Raw genomic sequence first — 24,906 nt, forward strand, 5'->3', positions numbered from 1 at the left:
TTCCTCTGAAGATCACTGAGACTTATGTGAATCTCTGTTTTTAAGAAGGTATGAAATATATTTGTAGGTTTTGCTTGGGTTCTTCTCAATGCTTTTTCAGTAAAAATTTAATGTGCTACTAGAGAAGAAAGCAATGGTTAATCATAATCCACTTTATCCCATTGCTAGATTGAGGACAGAATAGCTTGGAGATACTATTTTGGTTTTGTTTTTGAAACTCTAACATGCAAATAGTAAAAAGTTGTCCAGTGGAACACAAACAGCTGAAATGAGTGCCTCATAATTGGGAGTGCTAGCACTGCTTTAGACCACTCTTCAGCTAAAGAAGATTAAGAACACTGACATGAGGACACAGAACACACTTCTCATTATATCAGCACTCTCGTGTGCACACTCTTTTATTATTTCCTACCATTACCTTTTTTTTGGTGATCTTGATAATTGAATGATATTTAGCAGAGTATGTTGGTGGCATTCAAGATGTTTTCATGAGATAACAGTTTGTTGTCATGTATAATTCTCTTTGTGAATTTGGGCTTTTCTTTCCAGAGTTAAAGGGGATTAAAATTTGTAGAATAGCTTTACACCCACAGATGTTTGATATGCCTGGCAACTGCATTATTCAAGTAATGCAGAGCCCACTTAGTAAGAAAAAATAAATGAGGCTGGTATGTCCAGCCTATTCAAACAAATGCCAAGTGGGGATAAAATTCCTTGTATAAATAGAGCAGGAGTAAATGTCAGTATTTGAGAACAACTTTTTAACCTGAAAGATAATTTTTGTTGACAGGAAATGGATTTAAATAGCCTATGAATAACATCAGTCTGGAAATAGAACAAAGCTTCCCATAGCCAGAAGTGTAGTACTTTGGGACAGACTCATAAAGTAATGACAGAGAGAGAAAGTTACAATATACAAAATAACAGCTGGTAATTTGTAATTGAATAGGATGGCCTGCAGTGGAAATAACTGGATTTTATAATCCAGATGTCTGTCTCCTAATTAATACTTGAAAGGACTTTATTTATACTAGTGCAACTAGTTCTTACTTTCAGTTTACTGGGGAGTGAGTCATTGCAGCTTTTTTGAGTAAATATTACAAAGTTTCCCTTCAGTGCCTAACAATAATATCAATACAGATATTTTTAGCAGCTGTCTGAAAAGGAATGAAAGTGAAGGTATTAAACCTAGTTGTGGTTCTTTCAGTCTTTCAAAGTGGCTTGTGTGAAGTGAGCAAAGAATCATCAGATCTAGGGACATTTCTCTCAGTACTAAAATATTTGTCTAAATACCTGACAGTGTTACAGGTGTTATTCTTTGTAACCTTACACGATGAGTAACCATTTTTTTTTGTCTTTTTCTTCATGTCTTTTTCTCTTATTTTAAACTTTAGAATCTTGGTGAGGCGGAGTATGTTGTGGCAGTTTTCATGTATATGTGCCTGCTTGGTTATCCTGCAGACAGAATAAGTATCCTGACAACATATAATGGACAGAAACACCTGATCCGTGATGTCATTAATCAGCGATGTGGAAACAATCCTCTGATTGGAAGGCCAAACAAGGTGACTTTGAAAGTGTATCAGTCATTGCACTAGTTCTGGTTTCTGTGGTTTTAAATTGTCATATTGCAAATCAGGCTAATTTAAGCTATACTTATACAGGTATCTGTGGAAATATTTCCTGTTTAACCACATATTTATGAACCTACATTCTATGTAGTTTCATAGATTAGTGACCTTGGTTTTGCCCGTTGATAATTTGACAGAGTGAAATCAGTGAAGGTGAAAAGTCTACAGGCTATGTGGGACAGAATAACTTTTTTTATCATTTGTTTGTCCTTGATAATAACATCATTCCTCAAAATCACATCATTAGAAAGATCCACCCAGAGTAGAAATTATTTGATAGGATGTATGATCATGAATCTGAAGAAACAAATTAAGAATATAGTTATAAATGTCTGGTGCTAATTCTGCAGCTTAAAACTGTTTTACAAAGCTAATGGCTTTCCATAATCTTTTGGAATTAGCACCTTGCTTCTCTGTCCAAATTTAAACAAAAAGAGGTAAAAGAAACAGGATACAGTCAGACAAAAGCTCCTCCCAACATATTCCAAAAAAATATGGCTTTTTGTTAGAAGCTAGCTAAATCAGTTAAGAATTTTCATGTTAAGAATCTTAAGAATCTTCATGTTTACTGCAATCTCAGTCCAAAGTCAATGTTAAAATTTTGGTGTCATGTTTTAATTGAAATGGCAAAGATTAACCTATAGAGTTTTTTCCTTATTTTTTCATTCTCTAGGTAACAACTGTGGACAGGTTTCAAGGCCAGCAGAACGATTATATCCTGCTTTCCCTAGTGCGTACCAAAGCTGTAGGCCACCTTAGGTATGTAAGAATATCTTCCTGTAGTGCTGTAGCAGTACTTGTACTCTGTATCAGATACAGAAATGTTTATGGTACATTGTACAAAAAAATCTATTGTATGAGTATTAGTAGAAATGAAGTTCATTGCTATGTATATAATGAAGTTCAGACAGACTTCCTTTTATAACTGCCTGGTACCCTCTTCTCGAGCACTTTATCCTTTGGTAATGGCTCTTACCCTATAATTAGTTTATATTGCTGCAGATAGGCTGACCTTGGTTTCACCCTAGTTGAATGATAAGACTGTAGTATTTGTTGAGCAAATGCCGGCTCAAATTTTCTCATAGATCCTTTCCTGTAATCAAGGTTTTTATTTATTTTGCATTAGAAGTGTTTGATCATTGCATAAGTTGCATTATTCTGTGTAGTTTTAAATGTTTGCGCTTTTGGTTTGGGATGTGATGGAGAAACACTTAATCTTAGGTAGATGAGTTATCAAATTGATCTTTACTTGTTCAGATACAGAATTGCTATTGGGATTTTTTCTCAATGTTTACTCTCAACTTCTGAGGTGTAGGAAAACAGTAGAGGGTGGTTTTTCATAGTGGTATTGGTACAGTGAACCAATACATTTATGTTTCTATATAATGGTACTAGGATTTGCTAGTTACTGGAACAATGTGTAGGAAAAAAAAACTAAAGACAAGATAGTATTTGGGCAAAGGATTTTATATTTCTTTTAATTAAGACTCATGTGTATGTCTAGTTATTTTTATTGCAAGTATATCATTGGTGGAAAACAACGTTTGATTTTATTTTCCCAAGGGATGTCCGACGATTAGTCGTTGCCATGTCAAGAGCCAGACTTGGACTTTATATCTTTGCAAGGGTATCACTATTTCAGAACTGTTTTGAGCTAACTCCAGCTTTCAGCCAACTCACAGCTCGACCACTTCACCTCCATATCGTTCCCACTGAATGTTTTCCAACGGCAAGACAGGTAGGAACAGCTGCCCTAGATTTTGGTATCTATAATGGGTGTTTGTGTTTGCTCACTTTTTTTGAGTAGGCTGCAAGAGGTGAAACTGTTTTCTCTGCCAGACTGGTGCATTTGCTTCTTGGCATTGGACCAGGCTGCCCAGGGAAATGATGGAATCACCATCTCTGGAAGTATTTTAAAAAAGGTGTGGATGTGGCACTTGAGGGTATAGTGGTGAACTCAACAGTGCCACTTGATGATTGAATTTTGTTGATACTAGAGGTCTTTTCCAACCTTAATATTCTATGAATAACTCCTTGGAGTTATCTTTTGTCATGATACACACCAGATGTTTCCACAAAAGTTAATTATCAGTATAATTTAATTATCATTAGCTGTTGGGCCTGCTTTTTCCTGAGTTCTGCCTGTGTGAATGATTCAGTATTCTTCTTTTTGTGATCAAAATAGTTTTTTAGTTCTTATATGTTTTTGGTCTTATTATGAAACTAAATTACACTATTTCTCAAACAAAGCTACATAAAGCTACTCATTTCTTATTTAAAGAGGTAAAATTACATGTAACCGAGTAATTCAGGATTACAAGTTAATTTTTTTTCTCTTTAAATTGGTTTCAATATAATGAGAGTTTTGCTGCTGAGATAGGTTCATAAGTACAAAAACCTAATTTGTAATACTGCACTAGATCTTTAGGGGAAAGGTTCGTATGGAGGGTCTAAGCACAGGGCACAAAGCAGCATGCTAAATGAAGACACAAAGGAGCGTATCTGCTCTGCTTTCTGAAGCTTTGAGAAGGGATGCCTGCATGCACCCACAACTCAGTTACAGCTCTTTCCCTGGTCTTAAATGCTGTTGACAGGTTTGGGAGGGAGCCCTTTCAGTTTAAACTTTCAGATCAACTGTGCAACAAGAATGCAACAAGTGTGGTCAGTGAGTGTGAGCGAGGAGCTGGGCTGCGACAGGCAAGAGGCTAAATCCTAATCTGATCATAAACAATTTGTACCTTTAATATGTTAAATTACTCATGTCCAAAATGTACTTCATGGAGTAAGAATCAGAACCCAGCCTCCCCTTTTGAAGTTTCTTCTCCAGGCTACCGTATCATGATTGATGCAGTTCCCCAAAATGTAAGACCTATGTTTCCTAACTTTCCAAAGAATTCACCAATTCTTTTTTTCTTTGAAAAGCGTTATTTAATTTCTTGGGGCTTTTGACTTCTAATATAGTTAAATAACCTTTGAATAGTGGTTGTTTTGCTTTGCTTGCTGAATGTCAACGTTTTTTCCCCTTCCTTAGAATGGAGAAAGACCAGCTCACCAAATACATGTTATTAAGAACATGCCTCAAATGGCTAACTTTGTGTACAATATGTATATGCACATGATACAGAGTACACACCACCATCAACAGGTAAGGAACTTCTAAGTTTTGGAATGCATTTAACATAAATCATTTTTTTGTAAATGACATGAGAAGCTGTTGAGATTTGAGTCTGTTTCTGTTACATTGAAAATTCAAGAAGTATTCATGACTGAAAGAATACTGAGGTCTTGTAAAATGTTGCAGTAGCAAAAGATGTATCTTCTAGTAGTTTAAGCCCCAGTTTAAGGCCCCAAACCTATCAGTAATTGATGACAAGTGCATTGATGGCTCTCTCTGGGCCAAAAATGCTGTTCATTAATACTATAGAACTAGCTTGTCCAGTACTAATTTGGGGGAAACTTGTGTGTTACCTTTCAGGTAAGTGTGGGATTTCAGCTAGTTGGATTATAACACCACTGCATGATGTAATAATGTTTTGTAAGGGAAACACCAGATCATGTCTTGAAACCATTTTGATCCTGTTGAATCTCCCTATTATCCAGGCTGGTTTGCAGCTTGTAGTGTTTTTTGTCCTGGAGCAATTTTTTTCAGCCATACTTCAGCATTAAGGAGAATTGCATGGGGTTGGAAGCAGTTGTAGACACTTCTGTACCTAGTTTTGTCATTGTTTAATCCCTGAAGCTGAATTCAGAACCCATCAGAAAGTCTTTGTAGTCTCATGTAAGTGAGTGGAGAATTAAGGTAGCTTGGATAGTGTGCTGAGCAGAAAGCTGCCTTTACTCCGCATACTTGGAGCTGTAAAGCCTAGAGGTAGTTAAACCAAAAGGGAATGGTCTTAAATGCTCCCCCTTAGCTGCATCAGCTTCACACAGTGTCTAGGGTCTGTCATCTTACCTATATACTATTCTTCATATATTATACAATACTTATATGTTGTATTACCTATAATTTATTCTTTCATGGTTCTCTGAAGTTCCCTTATTGGTTTTTGCTCTTCTGAAAGATTTCCAAAAGTGGACAAAATTGATGTAAAAGGACATTGCTTACTCTGTGTTAGCTGACTGTGAGAAGAGAATGTGAACATGATTGTCCTTGAACAGATAGTCTAAGAGATCTAGATCCTGTTCTTTAATGCAGGGATGTCTCTGTCACATCCTCTTCCTTTTTTTCTTTCACTTCCATATTTCATCTAATATGGAACGGTGTAATCAGTAGAGATCAGAACCCAAAAGTAACTGAATGTCAGACTTCCCAAAAATTTGTTTCTCTGCAGTTCTTACCCAGTGACTTCTGGATTTTAAAGCTTCAGCCAAATTTGAAGTTTTTTGTTACCCCGAAAAATCCTTTTCCAGGCTGTCTGAACAGAGAGGATACTTTCTCACTATTTTGAAGAAATGCTGTAATTACCTGTGTGCTATAAAAAAAAGAGGATATATAAAGAGGACGCTATTAGAATTTCTTCTTACTGTAATTTTTTTTAGTAGTAGTGAAGTAAGCTCACACTGTTTTTTAGAAACCCAGTCCTATAAGCACCTGGCGAGACTTGCTTTGAAGCCAGTTTGTCTAATATAGTTGGTGATCTTTCAACCATGCCAAATGTTATGTGATGAAGACTTACTAGATTGTGCAGTAGATTGGCCACATTTAGGTGTAAATTAATAGCTTTGTCAAAACAGGGAAGTGTATACATGTCCTGAAAAGCAGATGCTAGCACCTAAATTTTACCAAAAAGCATTTGCTTGACACCTTAATCAAATGTGGACACAGTTCTCCTGCTAATATCCATTACTCTTTTTGGCATCCTAATCTTATCCATTGCTAGCTAAAATTAGTTACAAAACTGCTGTTTTCCTACTGTGACAATGAATCACATTCTCCTTGCAGGAGAAGCTGATAAGTGAACTACTGAAAAAAGCAAAGCTGGCACTAAATTTCTTTTACTCTATTCAGTACAACATTATTATTTTCCTTTTCTTTTACACTAGTCCTTACAGTAGTCGTCAAAAAGCGCAGCATGCATCTAAGTAAGTCACAGAAGTCTGAGTTTGTCTCATACATCAGGAATGTATTTTTGTAAGATCTTTGGTTTGGAATTACACTTTCCTGTGTACAGATGGATATAGAGACCAGTCTGATAACTTCAAGGTCTATAGAAAATACTTTTTATATCTCTGCTGGTAATCATAATTGATTTGTAGATTTGCCTATGCAAATTTGTAATATTAGTGTCATCTAATTGAAGGTAAAAACTTCACTGTAATTAAACACCTCATTTGTCAGGTGATACAAAGTTGCTTTTTGAGCAAAACAAATGGTCAAGTTTTTCAAGATTGCATTTCATTAAAATGATCCAAAGTATTCTAAAGAAGTATCCATCATGTCATTGAATATTGTCAGGCTGCAAGAAGTATGAGTGCTTCTATTCAGCCTCCAGTTGTATAGCATTCATCCATACTCATCAGCTCAATGTATTCCTGGTATTTTTGTCCACTTGTGTTACTTGGCTACCATTCCAGCCTATAATGTTTTACAAACTATTTCTTTGGTAAGCAGAACACTGTGAATACATGAAATTACTTTTTCAGAAGTATTGTGTGAAAATATTTAAGCATTGTTTAACTGTTAGTAAAACTCGAATTGTGTAAGTACAGATAACATTCACATAGTATTTTATAAGATGCTGCAAGGGGAAATTATGGATATGAGTTGTTAAAGACAGGCCTGTTGAAGGCATCAAAAACCAAGTTAAACATGGAGTTTGCAATGGTGACAGATGAGATTTAGGTAGAAATACGCATATGGCTCCAAGTAGGGATTTACCATAACCCTATTACTTGTCTGAGTGTTTGAGATAATGAAATGTCCTTAAATTGGAAGTCCTGAGATTTTTTACACCCTCTTTAAAAAAAAATATCTAAGATGACCATTATTCTAATTTTTTTAATATATAGGCATGAATTGCTTACAGATCATTATGACTTCTAAATTTTAGGTGTTTGTTGTTAATGCAAAATTCTAAATATGAGATAAGCAGTTCAAGCTAAAGTGTAAAAACTTAAAATCCTTCCTTTTTCAATCATCCAGCATTTACTGCCCCCACCTGCCATGATTGAAGAACCAGAACCAGCACAAACTGGAGAGACTGAAGCAGAAGGTGAAGTTCAGGGCCTGCAGGAAGATGCAGCAGAAGAAAGTGAAGTAGTGGAAGAAATGAGGAAGGAAGGAGAATTGAATGTGGATGAAATTGATGAACATCGAAAAATGCCAGAACACCCTGGAAGAGACAGTGATAGTGGAGACAGTGAACCTGAGAATGAGACTGAAAAGTGATTGGTGGAATCCTTGTCCTTAATGCATTTTGGGAAATTGGCAGGGAAGAGAGCAGTTGGAAAAATAATTGCTGTTTTTACATTGACTTTCATTAAATGGTTGTCTCTGTAATACCTGGTTGGTATATTTTTCACTGAATACTTTGTGGACAAGCAACATATTTGGCAAACATTCTACTGAGTTCTTGTCACTATTGGTAATGCGATTTGTTTATTGGCCTCAAATTATATGCATTTTCCTTTTTATAAGTTGTTCAGTAAAGATGCTTTTTATACCAAGTTTGAATATTTGACTCTTAATTCAGTGACCCAGTAAACCTCACTAAGTATATTCAGTATTGGTCAGACATGCTTTATGGTTTCCTTAGTATTTTTCCATGGATAATTCCTTATGCAGAGCTGTGCTTGTATACACTGAGATGGTATTTTAGGCATAGGCTCAAGTTCATTGAGATATCTGATTGTATGTCTGAGAAATGTGAATTGTCATGGGACTTAGAAGTGATCAAAAGCTTTATTGAATTTTTACCTTATTGGATTCTCAGGATCCACATATGTGTAGCAATTTCTTATCATTCGTATCATTCTTCTGATGTTTTTATTCTGTACAGAAGAAGGAAGGATGCAGCTTTTCAACACCACTGGGTTCTAAATCAGTGTTTTGAAATAAATTTCTCTTGCTTGAAGAAGACATAGTAATTGCCCAGGCTAAAGCCACACAAGGAAGAAAAGAGAAAGTAGTTCCCTGAATGCAGGATATGTAAAACACTCAATATTTATATTAATGACATAATGGTTGAGTGGGGTTTTTTTAGGGTAACTTCTGAGTGTGCACATTTCATAAAGTGATCAGAGAAATTATTTGTATTCATTATGAATACTTGCCATGACGTCAAATTAGCCAATGATTTAATCAGACTTCGGAATTTCCAAGTAGATTTTCAAACACAGCAATAGCCATAAGAATGCCTTTTGCTGGCAAAGGGAAAAACTCTTGGATTTCAAGTGTTGCAGTTGTGAAGCTGCCAGATGGACTTGCTAGAATGATTAGAAAATAATTAAGTTCCAAGCTTTTTTAACAGCATTGATGTTTAGGTTTTTTTCCTTAATATTTTTAAAGTGTAGTACAGGAAAAACCAGTATCAAGTTAAATGTATGCCAAGCTCCTTGAAGTTCATCTATTGCATACCAGTCTGTGTGCTGGGATCTCATCTGCCCCTCCTCCTGAAATCATTCTCTCCCTTCTCTCAGAGGGAAGCTCAGGAGTAGCAAATCTAAGTACTTACCTTCAGTACATGGTGTTCTTTTATGTTCTTCCTTTGCTGAAATGAAGTTTTCTCAAACAAGAAACTAATAATAATGCAGAATTTTTGTTCCATCCTTGTTTTGTGTTTTGATTTAAAGGATGGTACTGTTTATTACTGAATTGCCTGCCTTGGAAGAACTAATTGTGTTGAACATATGGGTATTAAGTTTCATGCAGTAACAATCATGTTCTTGCAGAATTTAATAATAATCAGCCTTCAGGCCACAAGCAACTAGCTCAGATGAGGGTTGTCATCTTTGTTTTCCAGCAAATTTTCTATAAATGCTGAGTTTGACAAAATTTACTTGGTTTAGTATTTTAGGAATTTGAAAAGGACTCTCCAGTTGTTTGGGATTTTTTTTCTAAAATGAATAATTTAACTGACAGAGGTTCTATAAAAAATTAGGGCACAATGACTCTTAATGAACACCTGAAGCTGAAGGGGGCTGCAGAGACCTTTTTGAGTTGTGCAGTTTGCAGGGGACAGTGTCCACAGCTGGCTGTGCCGCGCTGTGCTCTGTGTGCCAGCCCTAGGTGTGCCTGGTCCCTCTGGCTCAGTCCTTGCAGAGCAGCAGCCAAGGATGGAGCTGTCCCAGACAGACCTCAGTGGTGCCCTGAAGGCAAAAGAGGAGTGGCAATGGAGGTTGTTTCTGGCTAAAGTGCAGGAAGAGGCAGTGAAACTGCAAACAATTGTAAAAGCTTGAACAGCTTTAATGTGCAGCTTTCTGATGCGCCACCTATAAAAAAGTGGAAAGCTTTGTTGAGGTAACTTGAACAGAGCAGGTCCTTCATTATCCTTAATGCCATCTTCCACATATTAAAATTGACTTCTTTTCAGAGACATATTAGGAGAATACATCCTCGGGAATTTGGGAAAATCATGCTGTCATTCTAGCAGTGGTTGGAAAGTTCTTAAGGCTTTGATTTGGAGTGTGAGGTTGGGTTTGGGGCCTTTTACTTCCAAAGCTTTTTAGTTCTGTTTTTAATTTTTTGTAAAGGATGAATTTTGTCCTTTCCACCAAAATAGTTTTTTATGATTGATTCACATTTTCTTTCAAGAAGGATTAGGTGGGAGAAGTGAAAGAGTCTAAAACTGTAATTTTAATCTATGTGGTTTGCTTTCCAATGACAATATTTGCTTAGAACTTAGCATCTCTATTCAAGTGAACAACAATATCCAGATGTTAAACTAAATGTATTGAAAGTTTAAAAAAAGAATCTTTAACAAAATCATTTTTAATTGTTTAAAAAAAAGTCTTTTCAAACATTATTGCAAAGATTATAGCAGCGCATGAAAACCTAGTGAACAAAATTAACATCTTTCTGAGGGCAAGATCCCCTAAGAGTATGAACTGGAGGAAAAGATAGAAAACTGCTTTATTTTATTGTTCCAAAGCTAAAGAGTAAGAAATCTATTAAGGACATTTGAGTGAAACTAAAGCACCATTAGGGATTTTTCTTCATATTTATTTATCCAGCCCTTACATGAATTGCCTCATTTTCCTCTTACACCGAACCTGTAAAACAACTTAGTTACTACTTTCCAGACTTGCTTAGAGACTGGTTTGGAAAGAGCTGAACCCTTGGGTGCTGATGTAGTGCTAATGCAAAAATTATACTGTAAGGCAAGGTCCTGTTCATTTCTGTAATAGCCAGAAAAAGGAAGGTAAAGAGCAATTTACTTTGGGCTCTGTCATCTGTATATAGGTGAAACAATGCTATATAAATACAGGCTGTTTTCTGTCTGTGACTGAAATAATGCAGGTTTTGCTATTATCAAAGAAAATTCCTTGGTAACTCAGAGCACGGTTTGCTTTTGCTTTAGTTTTTAGTATGGACTTTGAAAGGGCTTGGCAAAGGTGGTGAGTAGGTCAGGACTAGAACATTCAGGAGCAGTTTTGCCATGGGGAAAAGAAGGGACAAGTAAATGTAAGACATACAATATATATAATCTGTAATATTAAATATAATAATATATGATAAACTTCTAAAGACAGGGCCATTACTTTTTGCAACCCTACATTGTATTTGCTTTAGTAGTGTATACCAAGTACTGCTCTGTGTGTTCAATAAGGTAGAACCTAACTTCCTTTGGAGGGGAGGCAAGCACTGGCAGTTTCCCTTCCCTCTTGGAATGGATCTTGCCATTTCCTGACATGTGAAAGGCTATGAATCCTGAAGGAAAGTATTCTCACAAGGAGTAGAAATTAAGATTTTCTTTTTTTTAACAGAATGGCTTTGCTGACAGGACAAGGGAGACCAGCTTTCTGAAATCACTGAATTCTTTTGAAAGAAGACCTAGAGGTGGTGACAATCACATGCTGGATAAACATGGTGACATAAAATTCTATTGAAACGAGAAGTAGGTAAGGTTTGAAATCCTGTAGCAAGCAAACAAAAAGGAATGTCCTGGTCAACAAATGAATCACAACCCACAGCAGTCAAGAAGCTGTGAGTGCTGTTAATATAGATGACAACATAGTTTCCTTTGCCAAATATGGTGATGCTCTCAGGAGAGAAAATCAATTGAAAATGAATGTTTTTGTGGGAGTTTTGGAAGCTGTTTTTATGGCCCTTAGTGTTTCCTTTGCTATGCAGTTTCTCAGGTGTAGTTCTTTTGCAATCCTTTTCCTCAAAGTATTGGTTGCTTAGGTACCTGTTGGAAAAGCCCAATAACAGTGTAATGTTCATGTGCTATAATGTTTTCAAAGAATGCTGTTTCCATTGCAAATTGCAGAACATTCCTGAAAGACTTTCAGCTAAGTATCCTCTGTAAATTATGTATTTTCCTAAGTTTTTGGGAGGTATCTGAAAAAGTACAGTACACAAACTTCCAAACCTTGCAAACATGAGCATCTACAAAATGGCTACATTGAAGAGAAGAGATAGAAACAATATTGTAGTTACTCCCTCTCAGTTTCTAAATAGTAGTATTTCTGACTGAACACTACTACCGTAATGAGAAAGTGATTTTTTTTCCCCCACACTTATGGTAGGTAAGAAGGACAGATCATCTCTCCAGGCCTTGCTCTGGCAGGGCTTTAGCTTAATCTAAACAATATGAGGGACAATGTAATATGTTGCTATTAAGAAAGATAATGTGTTTTATTTAGCTGCCATTATGATTTTCACTCACCTTGAAAAAGGAGCAAGGGCAAGGATAATTGAATGAAGTAATAGCATTAATTATGTTTAATACAGAGTAGCCTGTTGCTGTATCTGGAAAACGAGATTCGAAAAGAAGCTGAAGAGGAGTTGTTTCAGCTATAGGTAAGAAACTTCCCAGAGTTCAGGCATTATCTTTCTGCTTTAGAAATACTGTCAGAGCAGAGTATGTTTCTGTGTAAGTATGTTCTAACAAAATGTAGACCCAAACAAAAGGTTGAGCCAGCAGCTGACAATGACTTAATTCACCTATAGATGTCAGTGGAAAAGCTATATACAATAACAGTGCATGTTTGCTCAATCAAACTTTGCTTAGAATTTTGTGATTCCAAAGAACAATATAGAAGAAGCAAGCTGGATTGCCAAATAAGGATCAGGAATACATCAGTCCTGGCACCATTTGCAAGAGATAAAAAGAAGCCGCCCGTATTGCATTTATCAAGTGTGAATTCCTAAATTGCTGCAACCCACTGTAAGAGAAGCTCTGCTACACATCTAGAGACGCTTCAGCATCCTGCTGTGCTAGTCTGACATCTCTTGTGTGTCAAGAGCACTTATTTTTAGATGGGACAGTCCTTAGGGACAGAACGTGTCTTAACTACTGTAAAGGAAGAAAGGAAGTAGTTCAGGGGCAGCAGAAGTGAGCAGAGAGAAGCTCAGTACAGAGGCACAAAGATTCTGTTTCTGACCACAAGCCACAGCTGTTTAAGCTTGCCCTATTTTTTCAGATTGAATTTTGGCAGCAGCAGTCATGTCCTATTGGGCAATACCTGTTTTCTAAAATGAGACCATGTTTTGCAAGCTGAGTCAGAGAGGGGAGAAATCGACTCATCGATAATCTTTCTCTGCTGAGGACACATTCAAGAGCACTGGAACAGCACTAACTGGGATGAAAAAATCCAACTGGACTGGAAAGGTTTTCTTGCTGTCTGTCACTGACAACCCCTGGAAATGTGATCAGGGTTAAATAAAAAACCTGCTGTATTGTAATTATGCAATGTAATGTATGATCTAAATTTGAAGAGAACTCATGCAAATCCAAATATTGCATCTGTATAGCTCTGAATTAAACCTAAGAATCACTAAATTTAAATAAGAAGAGATAGTGGTTTTGCATTTGAGAAAGATATAATGAAAATTACTATTCTTTGATTAAAATATTTACTAAGTTTCTATTAGGAGTTCTGTGGTTTCATACAGATTCTAGAGGAGAATGCTACATATTCACCTTCGAGAAAATTTTGAGTTCTTATTTTGCAGACTGTTTTTTTACTGATAGCCTACTGTGTATTGATCTGGATTCTCTTATCTCTGTTGATGTGTAGTAGTGAGAAATCTTGTGGAGAGCAAGGCCAGAACCCATGGCTTCCAGTTCAATTCTGTATTATAACTTTGTATCTGAAGTATTGCAACATGTGTATTACATAAACTTTAAGTGATGAGCTATGGGTTTTCAAACAGAAAATAAATTACATTATTTGGAAACTCCTGTGGGATATTGTTTTTGAAAATAATGGGGTTCTAGACATGATGACAATTTTCCCAAAGCAATGCTTTCCCCAAAATGTTAATTTAATGTTGCAATTTGTTGGGCACTTATTTAAAAACAAACAACAAATAGAAGCTGTTCAAGCACTTGCCTTTTGTAGTGTACTTTTTTCCCTTCCATGAATTATAGATCTTTAGGAAGTCAAGGGATGAAATAGAAAGTAAAAGGTGCAATGTTGAAAAACACCAAAAGCAAACAAAAAAATCAACCAATCAAACAAAAAACCCCACCCACACCAAAAAGCACCTCAACATAATTGATTGTTTAAAATTTCTGTTGTTTTGTTTTGTTTTGTTTGTTGATCCAAATAGCACCGAAAGGAATTTAAAATTTGGAGCTTCATACAAAAGGAAAACATCAAACTATGACCAGCTCTGGTCAGATATGTTTGGATGTTGAACCATTCCTGCACTACCACTTGTGTCCCAGTTTTAAAAAATGGCCAATCTCTGTGCAGAAGTGGGTGATTCACCATAACCTTAATAAAGTTCAAGCTATTGGAATTGTCCTAAATGCCCTGCCTTCCTGTCCTGGTAAAAGATGTAGTATCATACTGTTTCTTTCCTTGTCCACTCTGTCCATGTTTGAGGCACCTGCTAGTTCTACTCAGAGCTAAGAAATGCTAAGAAATTTTCACAGGCTCAGTTCTTTATCTCATTTGATCTCTAATGTACTATGAGCTAATCTTGTTCCTGCATGCACAGATACTTCAGTGATGGGACAGTTGTCCTAGATTGCTCCCTGCTCCTGCAGTGCTCACCCACTGGCACTCTGTCAGTCTGAGCTGCGCAATGAGAGCAGACACTGAGGACAGCTGCTGCTCCTGACTCATCTCGGTGCTCAGTACCTTCCTGTAACTCTGAGCTGAAACAATCACTGTAAATTGGAAACAAATACTGTGCAAACACAGCGGGTATAATACTTTAAATTTTTATCTATTGAAACACAAAAATCAGTGGAAGTACACATGCATACCTTGTGTAGTGGTAAATTTATATCAAGCTGATTCTAAAGAGAATTTCTTACTGTTATCACAAATGTGTTCAGTTTTGCCAGTATAAAGCCTGAGAGTTTATCTAAATATAAGGTAAAGCCTATTTTGTAAATTATTATTTTAAACCAGCTTTTTGATACTATTTCATTTTAAGGAACTGAGTGAATATGCTTTCTTCATATGTAAATATGCAAAAAGCCTTTCAATTTAAACAACATAAAAGGGTTTGTCCTGCAAGTTTAAAGTTATTCTATTTGCATTTATTTTATTACTTTTAGAAATTATGCCTTACAGTGTTCCCAAATGAATACAGTGGAATAAAGGGCCAGTGCAAGTTATTGTTATTGCTAATGCTTCTCTACCATGGAGGAAGTGTGAAGAAGGCAAGAGAAGGCAATCCCTCTCTTACATTTCAGAATTCTGCCAGCAAAGGAGAGTACTAGAGGAATGCAAGTTTCACCCAAGCTAATGAGGCTTTGGATCAAAACTATTTATCTTGATTCTCTTAGACCTTAGAGAAAGATGCTAAATTTTCCCATATATAAATTTGTCCTAAAAATCGCTACCCAAACCTTTTCATAAGGGATTGCATGGCTGCAAGTAACTGGGACCTGGAAGGCAATAGGTATAAGCTGGTGAGACCATTAGATCAGAGGTGCATAATATGCCATAAGCACAGCATGAGGAGATGCCCAGTAATGTGTACCAGTGAGCTAAATGTGTACCTCAGTGGTTTAGCTTTAAGTTATGAATGTAACAACAGCTCCGTGTTTCTTCTGGCAACATCTTGTAAATGAACTATAAATACATCTGCTTTGATAAAATATTTTCCCAGTTGGCACCTGTCTGCACCTTAGGCTACTTTTCTCCTTTGAGAAGCAAAAGGCAAATGTGTTTGCTACTGTTTTCACACTGATGCCTGCAGAGCCAGCTCTCTTCCTCAAGTCAACCAGAAAAGCCTTAGTGGGAATCTTCCCCTACCCTCTGCCTTCTGCCTCAGTTTGCTGTTGATAGGAACTTCTCAGCTTGGAAACTTTGCTGAATGAGTTTTACAGATTTTTGCACTCTAGGTATGGCCGCATTCAACACACAGTTGAAGGGAAAGACATAAGCTTAAGGTGAGTCTCTGAGAGATTAATGTGAAAAAAGAAAGAATTTGTTTATAAGCAGAAATCTGTATGAGGTTTATAAGAGCAACTGTAACACTAAAGCATCAAACTGCCACTGCCTGACTCAATGTCAGCCATGTACATCAAAGTCTCTCCTAAGCCACACAAACCTGTTGCACTAGGTAAGAGATATGTGCAGATTTTCAGGTTATGGGTTTTGATTTTGATGTTTACATGCTGTTTTATTCACAAAAGTTTTGGTTTGGATAGGGGTTTTTCCTTTCAGATCAACCTCTATGCTGTTATGGGTATCAGAATCTTTTCAAATCAGCAATCTTGAAGACAAGGAACAATTATTTATAACAATCTTTTGGGTAATTCTGAGAAAAGACTTGAATGTGTTCATAATGTTTTAATTAAATTTTTTTGACTATCACCATTTCAGATGCCCTTGTAAAATCTGTTTAAAATAGGGAACTCCCTCACCCAATAGAAGAAAAAAGACTGTACTTTCTTCTCTTGTTCTAGCTAGAAGCCAGACTTGGGACATCGTAAATATATTCATAACTGAGAACTTTGAAGACAGATTTAATTAGGGATTGCATGGCTGCAAGTAACTGGGACCTTGTTTAGGAAAAGCAATCAGAAATTAGGCATCAATTTCCAATGTTTTTTTTCTGTGTGCACACGTTCAAAGTGAAGGTTTTGTTTGTTTTCAATTGGAAGAAAAAATTCAGACCATCTCCAAATTGATGTTAAGGGCCTGTTCAGCAAATATGAGACTGAAGGTACAGTGCCATTATTTTGCTGTGTCCAGTGCATTTTCTTTATTTTAATTTGTTCTTTTGCTTAAGTTGACTGTGTGTTTAAAATTTCAGCTGACAAGCTGTCAGGCTTGCTAGCAGCATTTTAACTGTGAATATCATGACATCCGTATACTTAGATTTTCAACAAAAATATTTGTTTTGCAGCTTCAGTGATGGAATAAATTTATGGAATAAACCTGACTTCTTCATATACACTGTGAAAAAAAAAAGTTGACATAGTTCAAATCAACATATATTTACATTGACTATAAGATGTTTTGTTAAACTAAATGCTCAACTCATTTTGTGGCAGAGACTTTCTTTGAGATATCTCCACAAGAAGAAAGTTGCTTAGAATATCTTACAGTGTTTCACTCTGATGTGATTTAATATAGTCTAAGTGAATTTTAACAGAATTTTCTGAAGCATAAACATTGTTGAATTATAAAAAAGCTGTCTGTACAAAAGCATTTGTTAAATGCCTTTTAAAAAAATTACCAAATGTGCTAACAGAAATACAGACTGAACATTTCCTGGAAGCCATAGAATGTTCTTGTCAGCTAGCAAAATGATGGCAAAGACAAGTTAATTGGAGGATTTGAGGAAGTGCTTGTATAATGAATAAAAACAGAAACTTTCACATAGGGTTTTTGGGACATGTTTTTCTCCCTGTCTGGTTGTTTCCTGTTTCTTTGTTATGCCTACACCAAAATCACAGAATCACAGAATATTTGGGTTGAAAGGGCCCCACAAGAATCACTGAGTCCAGCTCCTGGCCCTGCACAGCACCATCCCCAAGGGTCACACCCTGTGCCTGAGTGCATTGTCCAAACATTTCTTGAGCTCTGCCAGGCTGGTGCTGTGACCCCTTCCCTAGGGAGCCTGTTCCAGTGCCCAACCACCCTCTGGGAGAAGAACATTTTTCTGATGTCCAATCTAAACCTTACCCAGTTTGTGCCATGTGAATGACATGAAGAATATGCTGTTTCACAGTGATCACAGTGAAGTTTTCTGTAAGATCACTGCAAAATTTTTCTAGCCCTCTTTATTTTTCTATTCCTGTCATGGAAAGAATGGAGGGACTAATTTTTAATATCTTCAGGTGTGCCATGTCTCTCCTCCAGAAGTTTTCACTAATCAAAACACAGCATGTACATGCATTAGTGTCTGTTTTTAGTTTCCTTGCCTCATGTTTTTGTAGCTGAGATCGGAAGAAACTTACTTTATTCACTGAAATGCATCTGCCAAACCATAGCTGAGGCTGGAAGCTGCATCTTCAGCTCTTCAGAAGAGGTGACATACAAGGGTCTTACCAGGGCAGCCATCAATGCCTCTTGGGATGTGCAGTCTCTGGCTGATGCTGGTGACTTCTGCACGCTTCTGTCTTTGCCCAGCAGCTCCAGATAGCCCAGCCACCAGTTGGGATTCCATGAGCCAGCACAAAGATATTTCCTGCCATGGTTGCCAGTTTACAGGTGTGAGCGTTGGGGAATGTCAGGCTCAGGAGCACCTCAGTTCCTGAGAGACATTTGCTGTCTACAGAAGTCCCTCCATTCCTTGCAGCCCTCCTGAGGCATGAGCCACTTGCTGAGACCATGCCTGTGGCTGTGGCACGGCTGTGTTTTAGCTACAGTGGGGTTGGTGGTGTTCAGGTGACACAAGAGGAAACAGGAGGGTGACAAACATTGTATTCACATTGGTTTCCTGCTTTGGTGAATGCCCACTGGAGAAAATATGATCATTTAGAAAGCCATAAATCTGTGCTGTCAAGGCAAGGAAGGCTGCTTCCCATATGTTTTTCTGGTTTTACTCATAATTGATAAATTTGTATGCTTTACAGTATGACGTCAAAAGGCAGTAAAAATTCAGGTAATTAATCCACACCTTCTGATCTTTGAGCCCTTCTTTGGTCCATTTGCATTAACAGGAATGATGAAAACTGCATTAGTATGTTAGATTAGCATGTTAGATTGTGTGATTGTGTTAGTATGATTAGTGTGATTGCTATGAAATTTGCCCACGAGCAACACTCTCTAGGTAAAGCTATACTGTTCAAGAAAGCCTTCTTTCTGATCATACTTTGAAAGCTTTGTAAGCAGAACTTGTCTGAAGACATGGAACTGTGTATGTTGCCCATACACCGAGATACTCTTATTTTTCATATCATTATTTACTTTGTCATGATTTTAAAGAGGTGTCTCCTGTGTGTTGTTCATGTATTTCATTAACATCTGAATTAGAGCAATCTGTTTAACCCAATAATACTGTACCATATCCAGTTATCTCTCATTAGGCTGAGTAATACTGCTTTTTATTACCCCAACTTTTGCTTCCCTTTCTCTCTCCTTGATGTTTAACCCCTTTATCACCTTGTATATATAACTAGTTAACAGCAGTCATCTGATAACCAAGAGTGTACAGAGTTCTTGAATTCTAATTTTAAAAGAATTTCCTGAGCAGCTTGTATTTTTACCATGAAATCTCAATTATGAATTATTAAAAATGAAACATTGAGAAATGTCTCAGTATTTTAGATATGATGCTTTATTTTTCCATGTAATACTTTTTTTAGGTTTATTTAGTTGTTGGACCTCTCACAAGACCATCAGAAAACAGCAGGTTGTGTTTTCAATTGTGTGGTGTTATCATAAATATATCTGCAATTTTCCAGTCTGCTGAAAGGATGAGCAAGGCATAAATAAAATACTCTGACAGCTCACAACACATCTCAGTCATTGGGGAGATAGCTGTTAATATTCTTAGTGGATAATAGGCTTGATGGATCTGTTAAATAAAGCACATAGTCTCAAAGCTCATCACAGGGAGTGGGTAATAATGAAAAGAATCAGCAGATATGCAAACTTAATTAACCTGCTACTGGTTGTGTGCAACCTATTCCTCGTTAAGCCAGAAAGTAAGAAATGTTGTCAGCCTGCAATGTTCTGCAGCTTTATGGACTAGCCCTAGTCTTATTCTTGGGATTTTAATAATGTATTATATTCCAAATGTATTGTCTTCCATACATTAATTTTATTCTTCATCTATACCCATATTTTATCATGCACTGAAGAGACATTGAAACTTATCTCTGTAGAGCTGTGTTAAAAGTTTGCATCTAAGTCATTCTGCTCTAGAATGCTACTCATTAAAGTGAATCTGGTATTTTCATTTCTTCCTCAGGAAGAAATCCCAAAAGGCGTGTGTGACTTGGTATTTTTTAAATTAGACTTTTGTTAAATAGAGGAAACAGATCTTTCTTGGCTGAAAATATCTTTCACTCCCTCCCTCAAAAAAAAAAAATTCAAACAAAAGTGGTCTATCTATATATCCCTATAAGCACTTGCAGTCAAAATCAACCCTTCTTTTCCACATCAGTGGTTTCAGATGGCAGAAACCACTCCATCTGCATATCATGGAGATTAGTTTGCCTCATGCCTTATTTTGCTGGTGTTTCTTGGCTGGCCCATAGGTGTAGCCTTGTGTGCCCTCCCTGGATTCTTTTCTCCTCCCTTGGCTTCAGCAGGTGATGAATGAAGCGAAGTGTCGCTGAAGGGCGAAGTGTTGCTGGGGAGGCAGCGTGCTCACAATGCATGCAATGGGCAGCTCCTGTGCCAGGCAGTGCAGACAGCTCTGCACTGTCCCTCAAATCAGACCAGCTCTCAGCTGTAGTCCGTTGGATTTCAGAGTTTACTCTGTTAATCCTTGTTTTTCAGGTCTGAACAACCTTTCTCTCTTGAGCATGTCACAGAAACCTTAACAATCCAGAGGTTTGTCTCCTAAAATTTACAGTGGAAGCTATTGTAGTGAAAATGAGTAATGATACTTTGTACTTTTAGAAGGTAGCTTACTTGGAAAAGGTGGGCATATATATGCATTTGTCAGGTTTTTAACTCAGTGTCAAAACCTAATTAATTAGAAACAATTGAAAACAGGAGGATAGGGCAGCCAAGGTGGAGATAGACTTGAATGTAACTAAGAAAGAATGAGGTTATAGGGCTGATGAGATGTTGTTGAAAGATTTAGAGGAAAACAATGCACCCAGGAATGGTACTTATCTCCAACATGGTTGTGGAAAACACACATATTACTGTGGCAGTAATACTGGTGAAAGTAAAGACACAAACCTCACTGGGGGAAAAGCATTATGGTGCTATATAATATCACTTCTGAATTTCAGCTTCCTTTTTTAAATCTTCCTGAAAACTTTGGGCAAAGACCATTCAGTGAAAGTATACCATGCTTGCAAAGTAAAGAATCTAAAGTCAGGAATGTTTCTCTTACTGATTAAGTAGAAGTTAAATGACTGCATATATTCTCTTCAGCAGGGGTTTTGTTATCACTACAAGGATATGCTTTGGATGTGATGCTTCAGACTTTAATTTTATTCAAACCTATTCCAGAGCTTTTCATATGTGGAGATTAATGTACCCTCTTGTTCTGCAGGACCCTTGGAAAACTCTGTGGTGAAGTAGGGTGCAGGAAAATGTCTGAGGAAACCAGAGTCCATCTTCTCCAGCCTATAGCTTAGAGAACCATCTCCATGGCTGTTTACAGTGTTTATGTTATGCAGTTACTTTTTAGCTACTGAAAGAGAAGAATAGATAGAGAAACAACCCTCAAATATCTCTCTTAATATCTCAAATATTACCTCTTTTTGATGATGCACCTTATCATCAGGGTATAGTGAGAGATTCAATCCTGTGTACAGCTATCCATAATAACTCTTGTAAGAGCTTCTGTCTAGAACTGCCTTGAACTTGGCTCTGAGAGGCAGTGATATGTATTTCTACCTCAGTAGGAACACAAAAGGATTACATACACTATTTGAGAATAAGCTATTTATGAATAAGCTACTGCAATTAAAAAGCTTTTGGAAAATAAAGTTGGCCATAACTGATGCATTTTTAGACTTTAGAAAGTGATTTCAGGCTGTGAATACTGAAAACTGGCAAAAAAGAGCATCTAAGCTTTGAAGATGAATGGTATTTCAGAAATACCCTTGTCCTCATTTAGCCTCAACCTTCAAGCATCCTATGCTGAATTGGGTGATGATACACAGGAGAAATTTAATATTTTAGAGGATAGGATCAGAGAATACACAATGCTGACTGAGGTGATTCACGGGTTTTTTTTTTTTGCTGATCAGAATCTCTGAAACATTTAACTTCCCCTGTGTATTAACATGGGAGCTGTGAATTCTGCTAGGGCAGAGCAGACAGATAAAACTTAGACGTTAAACATTCATCTAACACTCATGTTAATACATCAGGTGGAAATATGAGATTTAGAGATTGGGCACAGTATGTGTTTTTGATATTAAAAATAAGAGAAATAAATACACCCAAACTCAAACCCTAAACTTAGTAAGTGGTTCATGTGAGGGACTCCCTATAGGTTGGTTTTTAAGTGCTGGAATGAAAGCATATTTTTTGTTTGACTTATTTAGCACAGACAGGATGACTCAGATATTTTCTCTTTTCTCTCTCTTTTATAGTTCCATAATGATAAAACAGAATTGAGAAAAACTTCTGAAAAATCAGATTTTTTGTTGAAAGCTGATTTTGAAATATCTGTATGTGTTAAGTTTTGTTCTGCATAGAAGTCCACTTTCTAAAAATCAATCTTGTAATTAGATTTCCTTCTCAATCACAAATGTTGCTGTGTGACTTCCAACAGTGATTGCACTGGCTGGTAAAATGGAACCTCCAATGTACAAAAACATCTTTTAGCTACTCAAGCCTAGCAGGTGCTGCTTGGGAGCACGGGAGCAGTGGCTGGTTGGCTCTTTGTGTCACTTCTGTCACACACCCAGTTACACACCCACAGGGCACCAACGTGTCAAGGCTGTGTCTGTGGCCCAGAGTCCCAGGAGCATTTGTGAGACACACACTGGGAATTAGAATGTTGAGTGATCTCTATGAGCACCTCTTTAATTTGCTCTTCCCTCCCCATCTCCCTCAAATTAAAAATTAGTAGGTAATTGCTCAAAAACTTTTGGACTGCAATGAGTTTTGGAACCCACCAATCAAGACAGATGTGAATGTTGGTCAGAATAGCCTTCCTTCCCTTTCACTCTTAATGTGCCATCCATCTTTAGTCTCTTTAAGTCTTTCCTCTACTTTTCCTATTTTGCTGGCTTTTTGTTTAGTTCATTGTAATTTGAATCTTCTTTTTTTTCTTTGTAAGATTTTTAATGGTTTTTTTAATTTGAGATTTTTAATAGATTTTATTTTTCCTTCATTATATTTTCTACCTTCTCCATTACACACTTTACTTTGTTAAAGTCCCTTTTATATTTAAAAAGCTGCTTTTATGCCTGACATAGCAATTGTAGAATTCCTTGTGCTGAGTATGTCTTAAGGGGTTGTTGCATTTTGTTTTGTGTTGTGGTGTTTTGGTTTTTTGTTGTGTTTTTTGGATCACAGTCTGTTAAACCTTATGTTACTAAGTTTTCTTGTTCAGCCATCCTCGATCAGATTTTGGACTACAACCTATTGTTTATTGTTTCCTAGTTGGAATGGGCTTCCAGCATTAAGTGTTCCAGGCTGGTGGTCTCCAAACTTTTTTGATTGCACACCTCTGTCAGTAAAAATTTTAAGTGAGCATATCCAATCTATGTATATTTATTAATGTATAACTTATGTATGAATGCTACTGTAATAACACATTCTGTACACTATAAAACCTATTAAAAAAAACAAAATTAGAGAGTGAATGAGATAAAAATGAAACAAACATAATTTTAAAAATATTTTTTATCTTATCTATTAATGGTACAATGAATATGTTCTTCCTGCACCCCAGTGGATTGTCTTGTGCACCCCCTTCGGTCCTTGTATCCCATTTGGACCCCATAGAATTCACCTTCTGTAACATTCTTCTCCCTACTCAAATTTCTAGAACAATTTCTTCAATTTTCCTTTTAGAGTTCACCTATCTCACATGTTTTTTCCATTCTAAGTAATTAATCTCTCATGATATCATGCAGGTTGTTTTGCTAGCAGTGACATTTTTATATCCAACTTCATTCTCCCAACAGTTCCAGAACTAGGAGATAAACCAAGAATATATGTTAAGCTGTGATTTTCAAACCCCTTGTGTTTCTGTGCTCAAGATTTTTTTTTTAATTTGGATAATGCAGAGATAATTTTCCTAAAGGTAAGGCCTCCAGTATTTAGTTTCCTTTTTATTAAAAATTGAATGCAGAATCTTACTGCTCTTTGGCTTCAGGTGGGTATAACTGCTGAAACCAGCAGTACTTTCTAGGGCTTTCAAGAATATCAGCTTGGAAAACATCGCCGAGCAAAGGAGTTTCCTCATGTTGACAACTATGTCATCATATTAAAGTCATCTGTAAAACTGCATGCCCCAAAACACTCGAAGGAATGGGGTATATTTAGAAAATTGGAGGACTGTAGGACTGATGCTTAAAACACTTAAAACATCTTCTAAGATTTTTTTTCCATTTTTGGGTTGATAAACAATTGATGAACAATTTGTTTATCAATAAATCATTTAACCTGTACCTCACTGCTTTATGCATAGGAGCCTCATAGGAATTTTGAGAATGTAAAATTCATTAAGAAGCATGAACGTCATAGTTATCTCAGGCCAGAAGACCTCTGAAGATCCAGAGAACTACTGACTTTAGGACAGAGGCAGGCTGTTAGCTAGCCCAAGAATGTAATTACAGTGCATACTCTATATTTTTCTCTTAATTTTCAGGCTTTGAGAACTCATTTAGTTTGTATGTAAACTTCTTAGTGTATATACTTCCAGGCCAACTGGAATTTTCAGAGTATATTTAGACACAATATTTTCAATATTCATCCTATTATTTATTTAATCTTGAATTTATTTTATTCTTGTATGGAAATGCATCTTCTTCCTGGTGTTATGGAAATTGACTCAGCAAAATAATATGTCAGCTGCTTAGTTCAACAGGAATAGTCCAGTTTC

At 36.6% G+C, this 24,906-nt stretch overlaps 1 protein-coding gene across 1 annotated transcript in view; it reads left to right on the top strand.

Annotated features, from left to right (window-relative positions):
• The window catches only part of AQR (aquarius intron-binding spliceosomal factor), a 47,039-nt gene extending 38,742 nt beyond the window's left edge, over positions 1–8,297 (top strand). The window contains exons 31-35 of the mRNA XM_036383966.2: positions 1,395–1,565; positions 2,305–2,390; positions 3,195–3,369; positions 4,663–4,776; positions 7,774–8,297. Coding sequence (XP_036239859.1) covers positions 1,395–1,565; positions 2,305–2,390; positions 3,195–3,369; positions 4,663–4,776; positions 7,774–8,019 — 792 coding nt within the window. The 3' untranslated portion in view covers positions 8,020–8,297. The remainder of the gene's footprint in view (positions 1–1,394; positions 1,566–2,304; positions 2,391–3,194; positions 3,370–4,662; positions 4,777–7,773) is intronic.
• The last annotated feature ends 16,609 nt before the right edge of the window (positions 8,298–24,906 follow it).

Source organism: Molothrus ater, chromosome 6, assembly GCF_012460135.2.
Source record: "Molothrus ater isolate BHLD 08-10-18 breed brown headed cowbird chromosome 6, BPBGC_Mater_1.1, whole genome shotgun sequence".
In the NCBI taxonomy this organism is placed as follows: Eukaryota; Metazoa; Chordata; class Aves; order Passeriformes; family Icteridae; genus Molothrus; species Molothrus ater.